Source organism: Poecilia reticulata, linkage group LG4 (assembly GCF_000633615.1).
Source record: "Poecilia reticulata strain Guanapo linkage group LG4, Guppy_female_1.0+MT, whole genome shotgun sequence".
NCBI classification, from domain to species: Eukaryota; Metazoa; Chordata; class Actinopteri; order Cyprinodontiformes; family Poeciliidae; genus Poecilia; species Poecilia reticulata.
The window spans coordinates 17504640-17524084 of NC_024334.1; the positions used below are offsets into that span (position 1 = coordinate 17504640).

General features: G+C 40.2%; 1 protein-coding gene across 1 annotated transcript in view; it reads right to left on the reverse strand.

Moving 5' to 3' along the window:
• atp10a (ATPase phospholipid transporting 10A) overlaps positions 1–19227 on the reverse strand; it is a 44318-nt gene extending 25091 nt beyond the window's left edge. The window contains exons 1-9 of the mRNA XM_008407639.2: positions 18429–19227; positions 14199–14403; positions 13110–13195; positions 8549–8655; positions 8340–8471; positions 6845–6975; positions 4711–4963; positions 4412–4629; positions 4141–4335 (exon numbers count right to left, since the gene is read on the reverse strand). Of these exons, the coding sequence (XP_008405861.1) occupies positions 4141–4335; positions 4412–4629; positions 4711–4963; positions 6845–6975; positions 8340–8471; positions 8549–8655; positions 13110–13195; positions 14199–14403; positions 18429–18853 (1752 nt within the window). The 5' untranslated portion in view covers positions 18854–19227. The remainder of the gene's footprint in view (positions 1–4140; positions 4336–4411; positions 4630–4710; positions 4964–6844; positions 6976–8339; positions 8472–8548; positions 8656–13109; positions 13196–14198; positions 14404–18428) is intronic.
• Positions 19228–19445: the final 218 nt, after the last annotated feature.

Below are 19445 nucleotides of genomic sequence, written 5' to 3' on the forward strand. Positions count from 1 at the left end.
GATTTTTCACCAAATAGCTACTGCAATAATAACACTGGCAAATGCTTAGTAACTCAATTAAGTAGAAGACAATCCTGGACAAAAAACAGTTAAGAGGACAGAACAACACTGCTGAGCATAGAGGCAAAGCTCAAATGGGACGGTTTAGATCATACCAGGTTTATTTGTAGAAATGTCCCAATCAAAGTCACTGATCAGACCAGTCAGTCATTTTATTTGTTTGAATGACCTTTATGACATAAAATCTCAATGAAATCAAGTTTCCCCCAGTGAATCATAATCATAAGCCTGGTGGGCCTCCAGGCTTTACTTGCCTCCCCACCAGGCTGAGCATGGTTTAATTCAAATAGGACTTTTAATACACCAGTGACAGTAAAGTGTTGTATTTCCTTTTAATTTCTCTAAAGCACTTTATATTGCTTTGTTGCTGAAAATGTGCTATATAAATAAAATTACTTTTACCTTTAAAGATGGATTAAGCAAAGGGGTGTGCATTAATTGTGCGGTCCCTGCACATGCCTGTTGACCTCACACCATTATTTCCAAATTATTATGATGTCTACTTTTGCACCTTTGCATTTTTGTAACTTTTAACATTTCTTTAAACAAAATCATGGTGGGCTGCTGTAGCGCCTCTATCAGCAGGTTTTCAGAGGGAAACTCTGGAAATGTTATAATAAATTTGTGGATGTAACATGACAAAAGAGGGCAAAAGGTTTATACATCAATATTTTTGCAACACACAGTCCAAAAAACAACCTAGTATAGCGTTTTCAAAATTTCAGAGCATAAAATAAAACAACTCCCTTTCATTTAAAGCAGATAGTAACTACATTGCTTACAATAAATCTTCAACCCTGCAACGTACAAGTACTAACCAAGTCATGATAACCTGGACTTGCTAGGTGTTGATGAACTAAACCAAAACTTTTCACACAGGCAACATGATGATCTTCACTGATACGCAGTTTGAGCCAAAACCTGGCCACATCAAAAGCGTTTCAAGTACATGTACCAAAAAAAAAGTGAAATAAAAAGGGAGAATATTTCAAGGTTTTTAAAATAAAACCAAGCTGCAGCTGCAACATTTAACAAAACTGTAGGATCTCAAACAGCTGGTTTCTGACAGCACTCAAATACTTTGGACTTTTATATTCTCACACACACACAGAAAAAAACTCTGAGAACTTCCTGGCAGTCAATCGTAAGCAGTTTTCCCCCATGTGACCCAACTATGAGGATCAGCGAGGAGAGCAAACATTGAGCTAATTTTGGGAAAGACAGGAGTCTAAGCAGAGGAAGGCTTGTTGAAGGAAAACAGGTTGGGTCATCAGGTTGGTACACTCAGCCTGAAAGTACGCAACTGCTAGTAAATACTGCCTGGAAACAGCTGCTGCCCTTGGAGTAGCATTGCTGGTTCTGTATCAGCATTTTACCACCTAAATTTGAACACTATGCTGCACAGTTTGTCAGGAGATCAAACAAAAGGCAACAACAAATGGCCTGCGATAAAGTAAAAGAACCCAACAAATCAATAGAGATGTAATGCTGAAACTGAAGTCACTCACCAGTTTAGGCACTCAGGGGGAGTGCATGTGTAGCAGTTTATCCAGTTCGGATTGTCGGAAACTGAGAAATCGGGTCTTTTTCCAGCAAGTAAACAAACCGTGCAGCACTTAGAATGGTTTGTTTGCTTGTTGGGAAAAGGTCATGTTAACCACAACGCCCCTCAAGTGTGGAAGTTGTTACTGCAAGAATAGAACTTCACTTTCAGTACCGCTGAGGTACTTTGAAAGTAATTCAGAGTTACAAAAGATAAAAGAACCCATTTCAAAATAAAAAGTTGGGCTAAGATTATTATTATATTTTATTTTTTTAAATACAAAAATCACTGGAGAAACCTTTGTATTCACATGTTTCTTGTACGTCTATAATTCTGACGTACAAGCGACACTCACAAACAGCGACTGATGGAAAAAGTCGGTTCTCTAGGCCCATGGGGGTTAATTTTTGTTCCTAGAAATGATCCGATGTGACACTGGAAAAGAATATTGTTGTGTTCAAGTTGTGCTAGAAGGCATCACTAAAGCTATTCTAGTCCAAAATGCAAAACATGTCGCAGCAGCACTGACGTCCACAGCTCACATTTCTAAAGTATGTTTTGCAAAGAAGTTTCATGATTGACAAGGGGCTTCTGAAAGATAAATTAGTAATCTGATGGTTGAATAATCTAAATAAGATTCATAACAAAAATGTATGTTGTTGCACTTTTATATCTAGTTATTCAATAAATTAGCAGCAAAGGGTCTATGTTTTTCTTTAATGAACATATTTCCAAACAGTTCTGTTTTGTCTTCCTTACAAGAAAAGAAAAAGTTTAGGGTTTTGGATTTTTAAAATGTCTTCCACTTCCAGAGTTAAATGCTCATTAGAAATAAAGATTTATTGATCTTTGAGAGGGTGTATTTGCATTTCCACGTCATTATCATTCTATAACTTGAAAATTATCTCGAAACATTATTGTTTATTGCAATCACGTCTGGGACAATTCTGAGTTATCATGACAGGCCCAGTCCAGGAAGTACTTAAGTCAAACAAATCGAGTATCGATGCATTCTCAATCAGTGTATTACTTAAATTATATTAAACGGCACCAATGTGATAGAGAAATTTACTTAACTTTTAGAAAATTGATTAAAGGTATTTTATATGTGGGTTAAATTTAGGACTTTTTCAGAGCAATTTTTACCCTCCTTTCTTTTTAATTAGCATAAATCCATCACTACGCCCTCCTGCACTGATGAAAATGCCTCTCCTGGCAAAAATCCTTTGCCCAGTCCTTCATGCCGGGGTGGTGCTGTACGACAACACGGAGGGTGACTCACTCCGCGGTGTCCGACTGCAGAACTCACAGCTCTCACAAATACACAAGTATAAATCCTTCAATGGGCTGGGTTAGCTACAAGGGCATCTTAATAAAATGTCAACAATCGCACCGGCACGGGGAACAACAAATCACAACAATAAAGACAAGCGGAAACGAAAGCTGGAGGGAGGCTGCATCAAAGCTGCTGATTTTGTTTTGTGCATGGCTTGTATTTTTTTTCTTCATCTAAAGCGATAACCTTGAAGGACAAACTCGCATGAATAATGTGTCATTTTGTGCAGTTTAATCGCAACGGCTCCATCCCTCTGGGTGGGGAGGTGGGAGACAAGACGGGAGGTGGAGGGGGAGAAGCTGTGTGATGGGTGGGGAGGATATCACCACAGAACAGGACAACCACACCCAGGCTCACGCAGGAGCATAACAAAACTCGGATACACGGTTGTGTTTGGACACAGAACATCAAAGAATTGCAGTGAAAGGTACGTGCACACAGACATTTTTGCTTTATTTTGGAAAGTTTTAGGAAAAGCGCAACTAGTGAAAGTGGAAGCTTGGGAAGGATGACTGAGAACTTTTAAACTCCTTTGACTACCTAAAAGATGAAAAACTTGCTTATAATGCCACAAATATTAGTGATTTTCTGAACCAATCATTGAATTGGAACTTAGAAAACTAAATTACAGGCTATGCACATTCACTTGACAAGAATACCTAAACATTGTACTCAAGTAAGAGTAGAACTACTTGACATATTTTTATTCCAGTTACCGTAAAAAGTAGCCATAATAGCCAGTAGCCAGAAATGACTCAAGTTAAAGTAAAAAGTCTTTGGTAAAATGTTTACTCAAGTACTGAGTAAATGATCAAATTATCAATCATCAAATCAAAACATAAAATTAGGTGGAAATTTTGCTATTTTAAAGATAAAAATGATAGTAATTCATATAGGTAGCAATACAAAATAAAATCAGGCAAAAGAAAAAATTTACAAATCAGTTTTTTTTCAAATAAAAAAAAACTTATGAAACTAACAAAAACGGCAAGTGTATTTTTGGTTGAAACATGTTTTATCTTCATTCAGTGAAGTTACTCATCTTCAATTCTGTGTTTATTTAATACACCACAGGAAATGTGCAGAAGAGGATTAGGGCCACTGATAAAAATAATTCTTTTTTTAAGTTGAGAACTATAGGACGCATACAAAAAAATTCAAAAAAGCAAACAGAAGGCCTGTGGGAGCCGCCGCGCCTTACCTTTTGCCTGGGCTGATTAGGTGAGGTCACCACCACGGTGTTACAGATTGTGAGAGCGATGAAGAAATCGATGATATCAGAGAGGCCGGAGGGCAGGTGGGACATGGACTGGCGGTGGAAGCGCATGAAGTCCAGCTGACTGCTGGATTCATTGACTCTGTCCAGGAGCTGAGGGTCGGGGGTGACATCCTTCTCCTACAGGACAGAGAAGGGACGCATAAGGGGGGACTGGAGCGGACGAGGACGGCGCTGGACGGAGCGGTGAGCTGACCATACGGCTGCTGAAGGCCGTGTGCTTGGAGAGGATGCTGGCCCGCTTGGCCTCGGCCCTGCTGCCCGTCCTGCGGTGGGACTTGGTGCTGTGGGAGCGCAGCACGACGCGTCCGCTCTGATGGCTGGTGACGCTGTCCCGTCTGGGCAGGGTGCCTCCGTGGGACATGAACTCCTCCTCCTCGGAATCGATTTCCTGATACATGGCGATCCTTCTAGCTGCGTCGTGCCAAGACACCCAGCTGTTAGGAAGGACCTTAAAGGGGAAACCAGCGTTGCGCATCGGCCGGTTGAACTCACCATTGGCGTCGTGCGAGTACTCCACTCCGGCCACAGTGCAGCGCCGGAACACCATCTTGTTTTCCGTCAGCGTGCCCGTCTTGTCGGAGAAGATGTATTGTATCTGGCCCAGATCCTCGGTGATATTAAGCGCCCTGCACTGCAGCTGGGAGTCCGTCTCCTCGTCGTACAGATCCAAGTCCTGATGGATTAAGTACACTTGGCAGATCTTCACAATTTCAATCGACACGAAGAGCGAGACGGGTATCAGCACCTGGGAGAGGAAAGGAAAGTTACAGAGACAGACAGTCTGAACCACTTCTCAGAGCTTAACATTTGACTTTTTGCCATTGGTATTCCCCCACTAATGCACTCCTTGGGTTTCTGTAGTTCAGAATGATGTCAGAACACCAAGGGCCGCCATCTTGTTTGACAAGCAAAGTTTTACTGCTTCTATGCGCAGCTCCTACAAATCTGAACAGGAAGTGATCCGTGCCACTGAAGCGCCATCTTGGTAGGCAAGCGCAGAGTAAAGCATAGATGAACCGTGGCTTCGAGACTTGACCAATGTGCAAGAGAATGACATAAACAACATTTTTACTGCTTTCAGATTTGACCTGTATGAGACAGAGAATGCAGATTGTTTACTGTTGACATAACTCCATAGCAACTGTCATGACAGCTAGCTACAGATACCTACCAAGACAATTGTCAGCTGCAAGGTTTACGAAAGTGTGACGTCACATAAGAACTATGATTTTTTTTTTTTTTTGGACTTTAAATTCAGGTCAGTTCTATAATGGAATATTAGGGCCAAGCTACAATTTTAATTATTTAATTAGGAGAATAAAATAATAATATTACAAATAAATTTGTAATACTAGGAGAATGAAGTAGTACTTTATGGGAACTTTACCATGAAAAAACAAAATATTAAAATGCAGAATGCTGAGCATCTTGTTAAGTTTTATAGATGATACTTCAATAGAAATATTTAATCTTTTAACATATCAGCATTAAATTAATATCATTGTGCAAACAATTGAGACCACTTTGAAGAGTCGTTGGTCACATCAGGTCTTAATTTTATCAAAGCTTTTATCTTGTAATATTAAGATGTTTAATCTAGTACAGTGGCATCTTATACTAATATTAAGATTATATTGTCATAATAAGATAAAAATTCTTGTAGCCAGGTCCTGAAACTTTGTAGTAAAACTGAGAATTTTAAAAATATTTTCTGTCATTTGTAACATCGTTTTGTTTTTGTTTGTTTTTTTTAGAAAGGAAACCGAGAATAAATGAAAAAAAGATGGTATAATTTTTTTTTAAGCCACTGAAGAAAATATTTCAAAAATGCTTCATGGACTCACATAAAGTTGATATCAGACTTTTAAATTGGTTGAGTTTCATCAATTCTTCTTAAAAAAAAAAAAGAAAGTTTAAAAACATAAAAAAAGCTTTGTGCAGTTTTATACACAAACAGAAGAGTACCACATGGTCTGGGAGGAAGACTGTTTAAAAAGTGTGCTCTGCATTTGCTTGATTGTTTCAGAGAAAGGTTGGCGTGAGCCATGATGGGACATTTCCATTAACACTTTTGCTGAGAAGACTGAGTCATAACATCTGGGAAGGCAGTTAAGTTTGCACGCTTTCACCCTGCCGCTCTTCCCCCGCATGGCAAATGCAGCCACTGTTTACACAGCTAAAACACATCACCGACCACGCCAACATTCATCCACCGTTTTCTACAGAAACCCTGCAGATCAAAACCGATCCGCTGCTAATGACACGGAGCGGCGTGACACGTTCACCGATGATCCAGGTCACAAGCAAACAGATCAATAGATCTCCGTGATAGCTTTTCCCTCCCCAACTTGATCCTGCACAGCAGAGAGGCTGTGTGAGGCATGAAGAGCATACATCCTCACTGCATGCTGAGGGTTTGTTTTTTTTTCTAAGTGGAGATAAAGATTTAGAGGTCATATGCTCAGAGGTTGCAATAATTTCAGCTAACAATTTGATTTACAGAGCTGCCTGCATACAGTGGAAGAGAATCTTTTAGAAATACTGATACGGTTTGTCCCTGCACGTGTTATCTGGGTTTCACTTGGTTTTTTGTGCCCCCACCCCCACACCTCTCCCAGTTTTGTACCTGAAAGATGATGATCATGGTGAGGAAGAGATAAATGACTGACATCACAAGTGATAAGTCTGTTCCTTCTGGACTAAGAACGTCAAACACGGGTCTCTTATCTCCGTACTGAAACATCCACAGCCCGTGACCTGGAACAGCAACAGCAAAGGTCAGCAGAAAGACGGCGAACATAAAAATAACATAAAAAAAAAAAATGTATTCCTTTTTTTAATGATTTTTTTTTTCTTTGAATTCCTCATAGGAACCATTAATTTATTGGTTATGTTCTCAATAACAGTACAAATACAAGGTACGCTTAAATAGGCCAAGTTCGTATGGATTCCAATTTCACTTATATATGAATAAACGTGTATATAAATAAACATATGGTAAGAATAAAAAAGCCCTCACAAAATAGAAACCAATCACATAAATCACATAATAAAGGTTTTAATTAATCTTTTTTAAAATCCTATATTGTTGACTCAAAGCTTTTTATCATCATGAGTTACAACAGTCTGATAATAATGTTGTTATTTAACAACATTAAGAAATTAATTTCTACAAACTGTTGTCTCACAGTTCAACATGGTGGTGGTAGTGTGATGGTCTGGAACTTGTTGGAAGTGTCAGGACCTGAAAGACTTCCTGTAATTAAAGCTGCAGTGTGACGTATATGTATACTGGGAAACTCTGAGGAAAAAAAAGAGCTCCTCTGATTTCTCCCAGCGCTAACTAGAAACAACCAATCAGAACCAGGAGGCGGGTGTTAGTGCTGTCAATACCCCCGTCTCCCTTCCTCTCTGCTAGCTGCAGCTTCTTCATAATAGCAGAGCTTGCAGTGAATGCTGAGGCTAGTTAGCATAGCCATAGGTGACTGGGGATGAACAGTTTTCCTTTAACAGTAAGTTGCTTCTCCACCACTAGCATGTTGAGCAGTGAGTACATGAGATTGATTGACAGCGCCAAGGCCCTCCTCCTGGTTCTGATTGGTTGTTTTTGGTGAGATGGCAGTAATGGCTCTGGGAGGAGGTAGAGGAGCTCCATCTTTTCACAGATTACCTAACCCATAGCATACCATCACACCATAGTGACAATTCTGTAAAAAAAAAAAAAATGTAAAAAAAAATCTTTCATAAAAGTTACATATTGCAGCTTTAATGGAAGTATTAATTTTGCTCCTTACTGGACAATGCTGACACACAATGTCCAGCCAGCAGTTTGTGACTTTAAGTGCAAACAAGGTGACAGGAACAATAAGTCGAAGCAAATTTTTTTCATTACAATTTTAAAAAAATGAGTGTGTGGTTGAAAGTTATCAAAAATGAAAAGCATTGACTTTCTTTTTAACAACTAAATCATCATTTGAAGTCTACTTTTTACCTTTCCTCAGGTTTTGTTTTTCATTTATAAACATTTGTTTGCTGAGCTAAAAACATTTTAATATAACAAAACTGGCCTCTAACGGGGCAAAATGTTTCAACTTGTGCATATGAAACAAAGTTCTTCATACCAACAACAACAAATAGGCAGATCACCAGCAGGATGACGACACACCAGAACACGTCCACATTCATCTGTCTCTCCAGCTTGCTGCGTTTGTAACGCGGCCCTTTGTTGTTGAGCATGGCCTTGGTCTCGTGACCTGCACAGACAAAAGCGAGGCGTGTTGGTCGCAGGTCTTAAGGGGAGCGCGACGAGGCGGCGCTGGGTCAGACTGACCTGCATAGATGACGATGCCCATGGCTTCCTCCGTGTTGCGGACGGTGCAGCCTCGCAGGAGGAGGTTCTCTTTGTGAAGTGCTTCTCTTTTGCCGTTTGGGTGGATTCTGGAAAATTCATTTTAAGAAATGACTCGGACGAAAGAAAAAAAATCATAATTGTTCAGATGAAAAGTAATTATAGATTTGATTCCTTCCTGAATAATTAAACAGGGGTTCTTGTAAGTTTCACCAACCACAATTTAAAACATTGTAAAGACTTTTTAAGATCAGCGCGACACATAACTTCTGATCACGAATGCTCAAAATTAAATATTAAGCCTTGATGAAATTTCATTTCAGACTGTAGATGAAAATCTGGGCATTTAAGATTTTAAGGCTTTAAATGTTGATTTTCAAATTTTAGACTTTTTTTTTTAAGACCTTGCAAGAACCCTGATAAAAGACTACATACATTTGTTCTGCCAAGGTGCTGTGAACCATTACAGTAGGCGCCGATTTAAGCCAAAATTCCCACTGATCCTAAATAAAACCTCTCAAGCTTGGACTCAATGAGGCTTTTCACGTCTTGCTGCTTTCCCTCAATTGTCACCTACAGCTTCTCTGTTTTAAGCCTGAATGAAGGCAAAGCCTCACAGAAGTATCCACACCACTTTAACTTCTTCATGTCCCATTTCAATCACAAAATTCCAGGTATTTAACCGATTTTCTCATAGCCAAAAACATCCATCCATCGGGGGGTCGGGAGGGTTGCTGGTGCCCATCTCCAGCTAACGTTCCGGGCGAGAGGCGGGGTCACCCTGGACAGGTCGCCAGTCTGTCGCAGGGCAACACAGAGACACACAGGACAAACAATCATGCACACACACACTCACACCTAGGGGCAATTTAGACAGACCAATTAACCTGACAGTCATGTTTTTTGGGCTGTGGGAGGAAACCGGAGGACCCGGAGAAAACCCACGCATCCACAGGGAAAACATGCAAACTCGAACCCAGAACCTTCTTGTTGCAAGGTAACAGCTCTACCACCTGCGCCACTGTGCGGCACTAGCCAAAAACAACATATTAAATATCTGAGTGTTGTCTGCATTTGTATTCATCAACCTTTAACTGACACCACTACATATAACACATCCAGAATTCCATTAATAAGTAAATTCAGCCAAGTCTAACAAAAAATTCAAAATTATATAGTGATTTTTTTTTTACTTGCCAAAATAAAGAATGAAATATTTTAAATATTGTTGTAAGATATTTTAATAGAAAAGAATGTCTAAATCATTGTAGATCCATAGCTGATATATATAAAAAAGCTTTGCATGTTTACCTTATTAAAAGTGAAAAAAGCTGAATCAATTTTTTAACAAATGTTTCATAAAGTTTCCTGTAGCTCTTATAAATTTGAAACATTACTGACACTGTGATGCTACTATCAGAATGCTTACCAACAACAGAGGTCATGCTCTGACCTCTGACACCAAGCCGACCGACACATCACCACTGGTCTATAGATTAACACGAGTTTCCCCGATCCCTAAGCAGTCAGCTCACACACACAGCTTAATGGAGTTCACAGCTAGCACTGCTAGAAAAGGAGATAACCCCCTCTGAGCTCGCTCTCTCTCCCTGAAAGGGAAGCCAGATTAGACCGGGTGTCACTGACCATAATGTAATAAAGCACCGGTGAGCCTTGAGCTCCACTGTAGCCTGGCAACTGAATACCTGCAGCATCTGGTGTGCTTCTAAGCAAAGAATACGTGTCATAGTTTGAAGACAAGTCGCACTGGATCCTTTATAGGGAGCTCGGCAAATCCAGTGTGTTAATGTGGTGACATCATGAGAAGTGGCAGGGATCCAGGCAGGCCTGTTACACTGACAAAACTTTACTGGATGATAAATTGTCCCAGATACCATAGTATTGTTGTTTTGAGTCCATTAATGTAATGTGACGGTAAAAATGCACATTCTGAAAGATCAATAAACAACAGAAGCGACAAAAGATGAATTACAAAGTTTCAAAAAACAAAATTGTCATTCAAAAGAAAAAAAAAAGTGCTGGTTTCACAACAAATGTGCACCTCTCACCTAAGAAAGGGAACAAAGACTCATCATTTCATGTTTGGATTTCAACAGAACTGACCTGACCTGATGGGGTTGAACTAAAGTAGACCAATCAGAGCCAACGGGCTCTTTTGAGGGAGGGGACCCGTCAACAACTTTTGTTTTTACAGCAAACATGTAAACATGTGGAGGGGCAACTAACATCTAGGTGGTTGATGAAAGTTTGATCACAGTTATCGGTCAACTTTCAATCACCAGCTCTTGGGATATTACAGTTTTAAGATCATTGCATTCGGGATCATTGCTGTACTCAACAGATTGGAATCACAAAAGAGCCACTGGTTTGACCCCGGATAAGTCGTTCTCGCATAAAAACGTACACAGGAAGTGAGAGAACGTCAGAGGCGGAGTGTAATAATGAAACAGGCAGAAATATGTTTGGAAACTGGGAAAGGACAAGTGCTTTCCCTGGGAACAGCATCATTTAGTAAATGATCTATACTGACTGAATTACAGCTGGACATCCAAACCAGTCATGAACTAAGCAAAGAAAAGTGAAAAAGCTCAATTTACTTTTATTGTAGCAAGCAAACCTTAGGAGAACAACCCTAATCATTTCCAGTACAAATACTGAAAACTGGATACAGAACTTGAACTTGACCCTTCAAGAAGCTTGAGGACACACAGCTGCTCATAATCAAGGAATGTATTTTTTGTTACATACCTTGAGGTTTGTGCAATTTGCACAAACCTCAAGGTTTGCACATAACTCCCATCCAAACAAGGCTGACTATATTCTTTGCTTAGATATTCTGTTTCCGTTTTGAGCACAACCCAAGTTTAACTTTGAAACTCTTGACTGGTCTACAAACCATCATCTAAGACTATTTACAGAGAAAATGTAACAATTTAATAAAAGCAAACAAGTCAAAGACTTGGCATTCAGGCACTGAAAAAAAATGTTAGAACTTTGTTCCAGAAAAAAATTAAATAAAATTGAATGCATGACACAAATAAATCACAATGTGCCTTTGAGTGTTTTTTTGAAGCAGATAAGTCATTCTTTCAGATGAAAACACTGTGACCATGCACTGTATGGATAATGATGCAGCAAATTTAACAGCAGAGTGGGACCGCCAACAAGGTTGTACATATGGAAAAAAACAAACAAAAAAAAAAAAACAGTACAGAAGACTGGTTAACACATCTGCAAAAAGAAGCCATAACTCATAATTTAAGAAATTTATAGAAATCCCCTAAAATGACAAGCCAGAGAAACACTGAAAACAGATGAAATGGAAGGTGATATATATTTGAGCACTCAGAGTCCCTCAGGGGGGTTTCTCCTCTTATGTCCTTTAATAAAATTGAGTCCCTGTCTCTTTAAAAACTGCCACTCTTTTTGAATCTCCACCTTCAGGACGTGATCACAACATGGCTCCTCTATTAACTCTTTAACAATATTTTACCAGCGTTGCACTGACAAATAGCTTGCATCATGAGCTCAGCAGATGTTTACTAATTGCTGCTGCCTAGTCTGAAGGAGCCGAGTGGAGGCATTGCAGGGGACGGGTGTTTTGTGAGGTGGAAGCTAGGAAGCTAAACTACAACTATCCGGAGGCGCTTTGTCCTCAAAGGCGGCTCTAAGACCACCCGGGCATTTTGCACAGCTGAATGGTTGCAATAGAGATTAAAGGATTTCTTAAACATCCAACACTCCAGGTATGTTTTTGGTGAGGGGATAAAATTGTAACATGATGTAAAAATCATCAGTTTAGACATCGCAGGTGGCACAATCCGCAACAAGTTGAATAAATTAATATCGCAAAGCCTTCATCTGAGATATGTGAAAGTAAGTAGTTGTTCAAAAGCAGAACAACTTTTGAATGTTCCTCAGCTTATAAAAGTTGTTCTTCTGTTGCAAAAACTGTAGTACAAAATAATTAATATTGAAGGAGATAAGAGGAGAAACCCCCCTGAGGGACTCTGAGTGCTCAAAATGTTGAAGGTTACATTCCTTTAGTGCTGGTCTGTCGTCACAAGTAAAACACTCGATTGTGTTAAAATGTGGGGTTTTCAGTTACTTCCATACACAGTTGCTTGGATTGCTAACATAAACATCCTGGGACTGTTATTTTAAGTACAGTTCTGCCACACACCCACGTGCTTTGGAGTAACAATACTGGTGAGAAACAGAAAGAATATTAAGGTAACATTTTAAATCCCTGGGTTTGGTGCCAGTTTGTTAGGTCTCTAACCTTCTTCCTCGAAGAGAAATTACATCTTCCACCACCTCCAAGACGAATAATAATAAAAGATCTTGAAAAAAACTGGAGGTGTTATCAGTACTTTTTTCTTGGGTCTCAGTTGATTATTTTCTGCGAATTGCTTCACTTGGACATAGAAATGAATAGAACCGCAGTGAGGTACAAGAGCAATTGAAAATCAAAAGTTCTAAAAATGATTAAGATTTTTAAAAAAAAAGAAGTAACACTCACATGTAGCCTCGAAATCGGTTCAGGTCATTGTTGGGCTTTTCACATTCAATTGTGCTGCTGAACTTTAATGGGTCAAAATCACAGTCCTGTGAAGACAAAAACACCCAGTGAGAAAACATATGGAGCCCCCACTTCACTTTGGTCATGGATGCTAAGATGTGTGTAATATTTGCTCTATTCAAACTTCTACTGTCAGATGACCCAAGACAGAGAGCATATCATTTTGCAGGGGGAAAAAATTACAAAATATCATAAGAAAATAACATTATATGGAAATATTGATGCAACATCTCAAGACTTCAGCCAGAAAGTTGAAGGTTGGACACAAATGGGTTTTCCAAACCTAAGCAGACAAATTAGTTAAGGTAAACAAGTTTTTTGGAACGGCCATTACAAAGCCCATTGAAATGTATAGACAGAGTTAAAAAGATGTATGTGAAAAAGCCAACTATTCTCAGGAGAAAGGTGTAATTTATGCATTATATTCATATAATAGGTAAATTGGCTTCACATCAGAGTATAAAAATCGGACTTTTGTCTGATTTTGTTCTTGCAGTTGAGTTCGAAGGAGTTGGTTAATTCTGCCTCCACACTTGTGTGAAACTTATGGAAGGATACCCAATATAAAGAAAACATTTGATAAAGTCATACACTTTATTATTTGCCTTAACCTGTATTTATTTGGTTAATATTTTTGCCCTTTTTTAAATTCTGATTGTTCTTAAAAGCTGAAAATTATCTCCTTTTTATTTGTCAGGTGGGTTTTGAAAAGAATCTCAGGAATGTCAACCAGAGAAAACCCTTTTATTTTTTTAGCCATAACTGAGATTCTTCACCTGAGTTTCCATCACAACCGCCTTTTGTACATTGTAAAGATTTTCAGAAGCATTTCTATTACACTTTAGGCCACTGCTCACTGACAGGAGTGAGCAGTGATTGCTTCTCCCTGCAATTTGTGATAAATTTTTTGTTTGTTATAAAACCTGAAATTAAACTGGAAAACAAAATGAATCATCATACGACACAGCAAAACACAGCACCAAGCACATGATGAAACGAGGTTGAGAACAACATTCGTTTCGGTCTCACCAGGTCAAAGAAGCTGCGGACGACGTGCCTCTGCTTCAGGTTGGTCTCTCCGTCCAGCGTGGCGGTCTCGATGTGGCACAGGTGATCCGGGTCGCTGGAGGTCAGCAGCAGGATGTCGGCGGGGAGAATCTCATTACATCGCAGCCGGATAAAGTCCCCGACTCGCAACTCTTTCCAGTACTTCTCCACGTAGAGTTTGGCCTCTCTGCCGGAACAGCATACACTCAGGTGTGTGCGACTTCACACAGGCTTTGTGCTACTTCTAAGAAAGCAAGCTGCAACTGCTGATTTGCCCAAACTGGGAGGTTGGGATTTGTTGTTCCTGTGATTGGCCTTCGACGTTAAGGTCTTCAAAAAGTTTTTAAGTACTGGATGTTTTTCATTTGATTAAATTTTCTCCATGTCTTATAGATCATGTTTACCTGCCAAAAAATGACAACAAGCTATTTTTATAACACTGCAAAATTTGAATAGATATGGAGTTTAATTTCCTTCACACGCCCGGTTCATCCTTGGGAACAATTTAGTGATGCTTGAAGGCCCGGCGTTCTTCTGTTCGAACAATTATATGCACGTATAGACCTGATGGGAATGTTCAACGATTATACCGCTCAGAAATTAGACGGGTTCTTTGTCCCAGAGGTGAATGAATTGTGGTCCAAAATGCAGATTTACCCAAAAACTAGACCTGGTGTAGATACCGGCTGAAGCTGGTGAGAGTGTGATTATCCACGTTGAAACTGTGGACTGACGTGGGCTGAAAGGTCGCTCCGTGAGGAAGAAGTAGCCACTCCAAAAGAAACATAAAAGGCCAGACTGCAGTTTGCAAATGCACACCGGGACAAAGACTTTCATTTTTGGAGACATGTCCTGTGGTCTGAAGAAACTAAAGTGGAATTGCTTGGTCATAATGACCATCATTACATTTGGAGGAAAAACCTCCAAACAGTTAGGATGCTTGTACCATCCTAACTGTGAAGTATGGTGGTGGCAGCATCGCTTTGTGATGGAGCCACCTCCATTATTTTGCAGCAGGAGGAACTGGTGCACTTCATAAAATACAAACATAATGCTCATGAGGAAAAACAAGAAGGTGGAAAGCCAGAAATTAAACACGTTGCTCAAATTATTCCAAAGGGACGATGATCCTCAGCATCCAGCCACGGGTTATAAAGTCACTTATAACGACAACAAAGTCAATGTCTTAACTTTTCGGTAGATTACTATGGAGAAGTTGAGGACAGATCCAAAAGTGAGATGGGCTATAAACCCGACTCAGTTCCACCAGCTCTGTCAGGAGGAATGGACCAGAACTCCAGAAATCCATTGGGAGAAGCTTCTGGAAGGAAACCCAAAAGGTTTGACCAATTGGGTTTCAAAGTGATATAAAGGACAATTATCCCTGATACTGACCAAATGTATGTAAAGTTCTGAATTTGAAGAAAGTTACAAGAAGAAATCTTTGGAAAATGTGCCAATCTTTAGGCATTTAGTAAATACAAATAATTTTGGTTATCCTAACAGACAGAAAATATGAGAAGTTTGGTCTAATTTAACTACAGACAGCGGAGGGAAAAAAAGAAAGTAAAAAAATGCGTCTTTTCAATCGGTGTATGTAAAACTTCTGGTTTCAACTTTTTATGTATCAAAATATTAAAACTCTCCTTAGTTGGTCTGTAAATGTTTGGCTCCTTCTTAGAGCTAGAGTTTTTAAACCCAGCAGAAAAAGAATATTCCTCTTCTGATTTCGTTTACACACACTGAACCATGGATATTTTCATTGTTGAAGCTTGTAGTGAACAGGGACCATCCATGTTTTTCAGTCACAGCCCATTATGGTCACCGGCCGATTGAGCCATCGCCGACATATTAAGCAGCCACAAAACAATACGGTTCAAAACTTTAAAGCTAATATTCAGATTCCTTAAAAAAAATTATGTCCAACTGCATTAGATTAACCCTCTAATTAACAGGAATTTAGCTGCATTACACAATATCCAACATATGAACGCTGATTGGTAGTCGGTCATGTTTATGCATGAGCAGAGGTGTGCAGGGTACTGTATGAGTTCAGTCGGGTAAGCAACTCCATAGGTCGGGGTGTTTAGCATAACACCGCTGCCACCACAAAAGACAATCCAATTATTTCCAAACTTGACAACGACGTGGGTCAAGTCTGTGTGTGAACACTTTGGAGCCGCCAAGCACTGAGGCTTTTTGATGGCTGTGAATTATGCACTGTAGGGGGAGGACGACAGTGCTGCTTTTCATTAGGGAAGTACAGTCTGGGCACACATAGTCAGGAAACTGGTCAGAAACGGGCCGTCAGGTTGGAAAGCTATTCATACTTAATAGAGTCGGAACCAAAAGCAAATGCTGCAGCATCAGCAGAAACAATCTTTTATATCTCTTTGATGGACATCTGGGGAGGACTTTATTATGTCTGAGCTTTCGCCCTGAGGCCGGAAGAGTCGGATCTGGAAGTGACGATTCAGGTGACGTGCATGAAGGCCAGCCTGCGTTATACCATGCTATGGAAAGTACTGATTTTTTTCTTTTTTCCCCCAGCTGATTACATTAAAACCCACAAACATCAATGTATTTGATAAAAATATTATGTGATGGATAGACCAGCACAAGATGGTGCAAACTTGTTAGGTAGAATGAGCATAATATGTGATTTTCAACATTTTTTAAAACAGATAGAAATCTCAAACCTAGACTGATCACCTAACCAGTTTGTAATTTAATCTCAGAGTAAATTTGGCTTTTCTTTGAAGGCTTTGGAGATTTGTTATAGAAAATAATTGAGCAAACAGCATCAGACAGGTCAGGGATAAACTCTGAACATACAGAGATCAATCATCCAAAACCGACATGGCACACACCAGAGCTGGGCGTCAAAATACAATCTCAGATTGTTTTTATGCCATGTCCAAATTTCTTAAAAAAAAAAAAAAAGTGGCTTTTATTTCCATCATCCCTTCTGTGAGATTGGCGTATCAGGGCCAGAATTTCTAATTACAAGAATATATTCACTAGCAAAAAAAGAGACAATTTTACAATTGGGGCTGCACAGTGGCACTGTTGGTAAAGCTGTTGCCTTGCAGCAAGAAGGTTCTGGGTTCGATTCCCGGCCCCGGTCTTTCTGCATGGAGTTTGCATGTTCTCCCTGTGCATGCGTGGGTTTTCTCCGGGTACTCCGGTTTCCTCCCACAGTCCAAAAACATGACTGTCAGGTTAATTGGCATCTCCAAATTGTCCCTAGGTGTGTGTGTGTGTGTGTGTGTGTGTGTGTGTGTGTGTGTGTGTGTGTGCGTGCGTCTCTGTGTTGCCCTGCAACAGACTGGCGAGCTGTCCAGGGTGACCCCGCCTCTTGCCCGGAACATTAGCTGGAGATGGGCACCAGCAACCCTCCCAACCCCACTAAGGGACAAGGGCGTAAAGAAAATTGATGGATGGAACTTGAAATCTGATGTTCACAAGTTTTAAATCTGACTGAGCTTGTGTTTACTCCATCTACCATTTTCCTTCCTCTTCACCACTATGTTCTACTTTAATTTGGTAAATCACTTACAATCCTACTGAAGTACACAAGACCGCTTTGGTAGTAAACACACAATCAAGTATTTTTGCCTAGTTTCTAGTGCAAATACCTTAGTACACTTGAATGAAGACACAACTAACTTAAAAGTAACTTATCAGCAATACATAGAAGCTTGTTTAAAGCAAATAAGTTATTGATATTGATGAAATACTAGTTCCACTGGCAGATTGTTTCATTGTCTTAAGTAAATTTATCTGCCAATGGAACTAGTACCGTTTCATCAATATTAAGGATTTATTTACTTAAAACAAGCTCTTCGATCTTACTGAAAAGATACTCGTAGGTTAGTTTTGCCTTAATTCAATAGTATTAAGATATTTCCGCTAGAAACGAGACTAAAGTTACTTTGTAGGATTTGGTGTTTTTACAGTGAGGAAGCAGGGGGAAAAAAAGCTGAATGGGCATGACTAGTTAGCAAGCATCTTAAAGACTGTCGTTTTGTTTTGTTGTTTTTCTTCCCAAAGTTTCCGTCATCAGTTGATGTTAGGGGACCAGATGCATTAGAGCAGAACAGCTTGTACGACTGAAATAAAGAGGGGGGGAAATGAAGCAAGTGTCCAGGTTAAGGAGCCAGCTGGATACCGCTGCTGCTGGCTGCCAGCTGGACTCCAGGCCGGACTTACCTGCTGTAGACCAGGCAGTCCATGTGATTGATTTCTTTATCCGACCTGTGTCTCCTGTAGTCCTCCCACAGGTCCTTAATGGCAGTGACAGACAGGATGAAAACCACCGGAGCCAGACTAAGTTCGGGTTGGAAGGCGTTGACAACCGGGACAAAATTGAGCAAAGCGATAAAGACGAAGTAAACATTAGCAAAACGATGGAACTGCTCGAAGAGGTTCTTGGGCAGGAATGACAGCACGGTGTACTTGGTGGTCTTGATTTTGTTGCTAGCATAGTGTCTGTTGGGGTTTTCCTCTCTCTTGGCGTTGTCATAATGGATGTTGGCGTGAACAATCCTGGGTTTGTTCTCCTTTGACTTTTTCTTTCGTTGCCTTTTGGCTTTTGAAGCCTTGGCCATCCCGGTGTCCTCGCCGTCTCGCGCCATAGTCTGACGCTGCCTCAAACTTTTCCACTGTTACCGTTTTCGCGTCTTCACACACAAAAACACCACCAAAAACCGGAGACTATGTTATCATTCTTTTAGCGAAGGACAAAAAAAAAAGTTAACCCAAGTTGTGTGCTTCGATCACGAAAACCTCTCCTTTTTATCCATGTCGACTCCTGCTTTGGCGACAGGAAAACTTTTGCGTGTTTGGCTTCTTCTTTTCTCTTTTTTCCCCCCCCCTGCCTGTTTGGAAGGATGCTCGGAGAGTAGGGAGGGAGGGCTTGGACTTTCCGTAGCCAGAGCACGGATCTGCAAGACACATGGATGGGTCACAGGCAAAGGTCGCGAGCTGACGGTTTGCTTACAGATCAGCGACTGCGCACAGTTTAGGATAATGGGATGGTTGTGAGTGGGTTAGGGGTCGCACTCTTGTGGAAATCTGACCCGGTGGCCCCTCCTCGACCCAGCCTTTTTTTTTTTTTTTCTCCTTTTTGCCACGCGGTATAATTTAGTTTACACAGCCAACAGGAAGACTGGAAAAAACTGAATTGTTCCTGTCAAATGTGTAATAAAGTTTTTTTCTTCCCAAAGT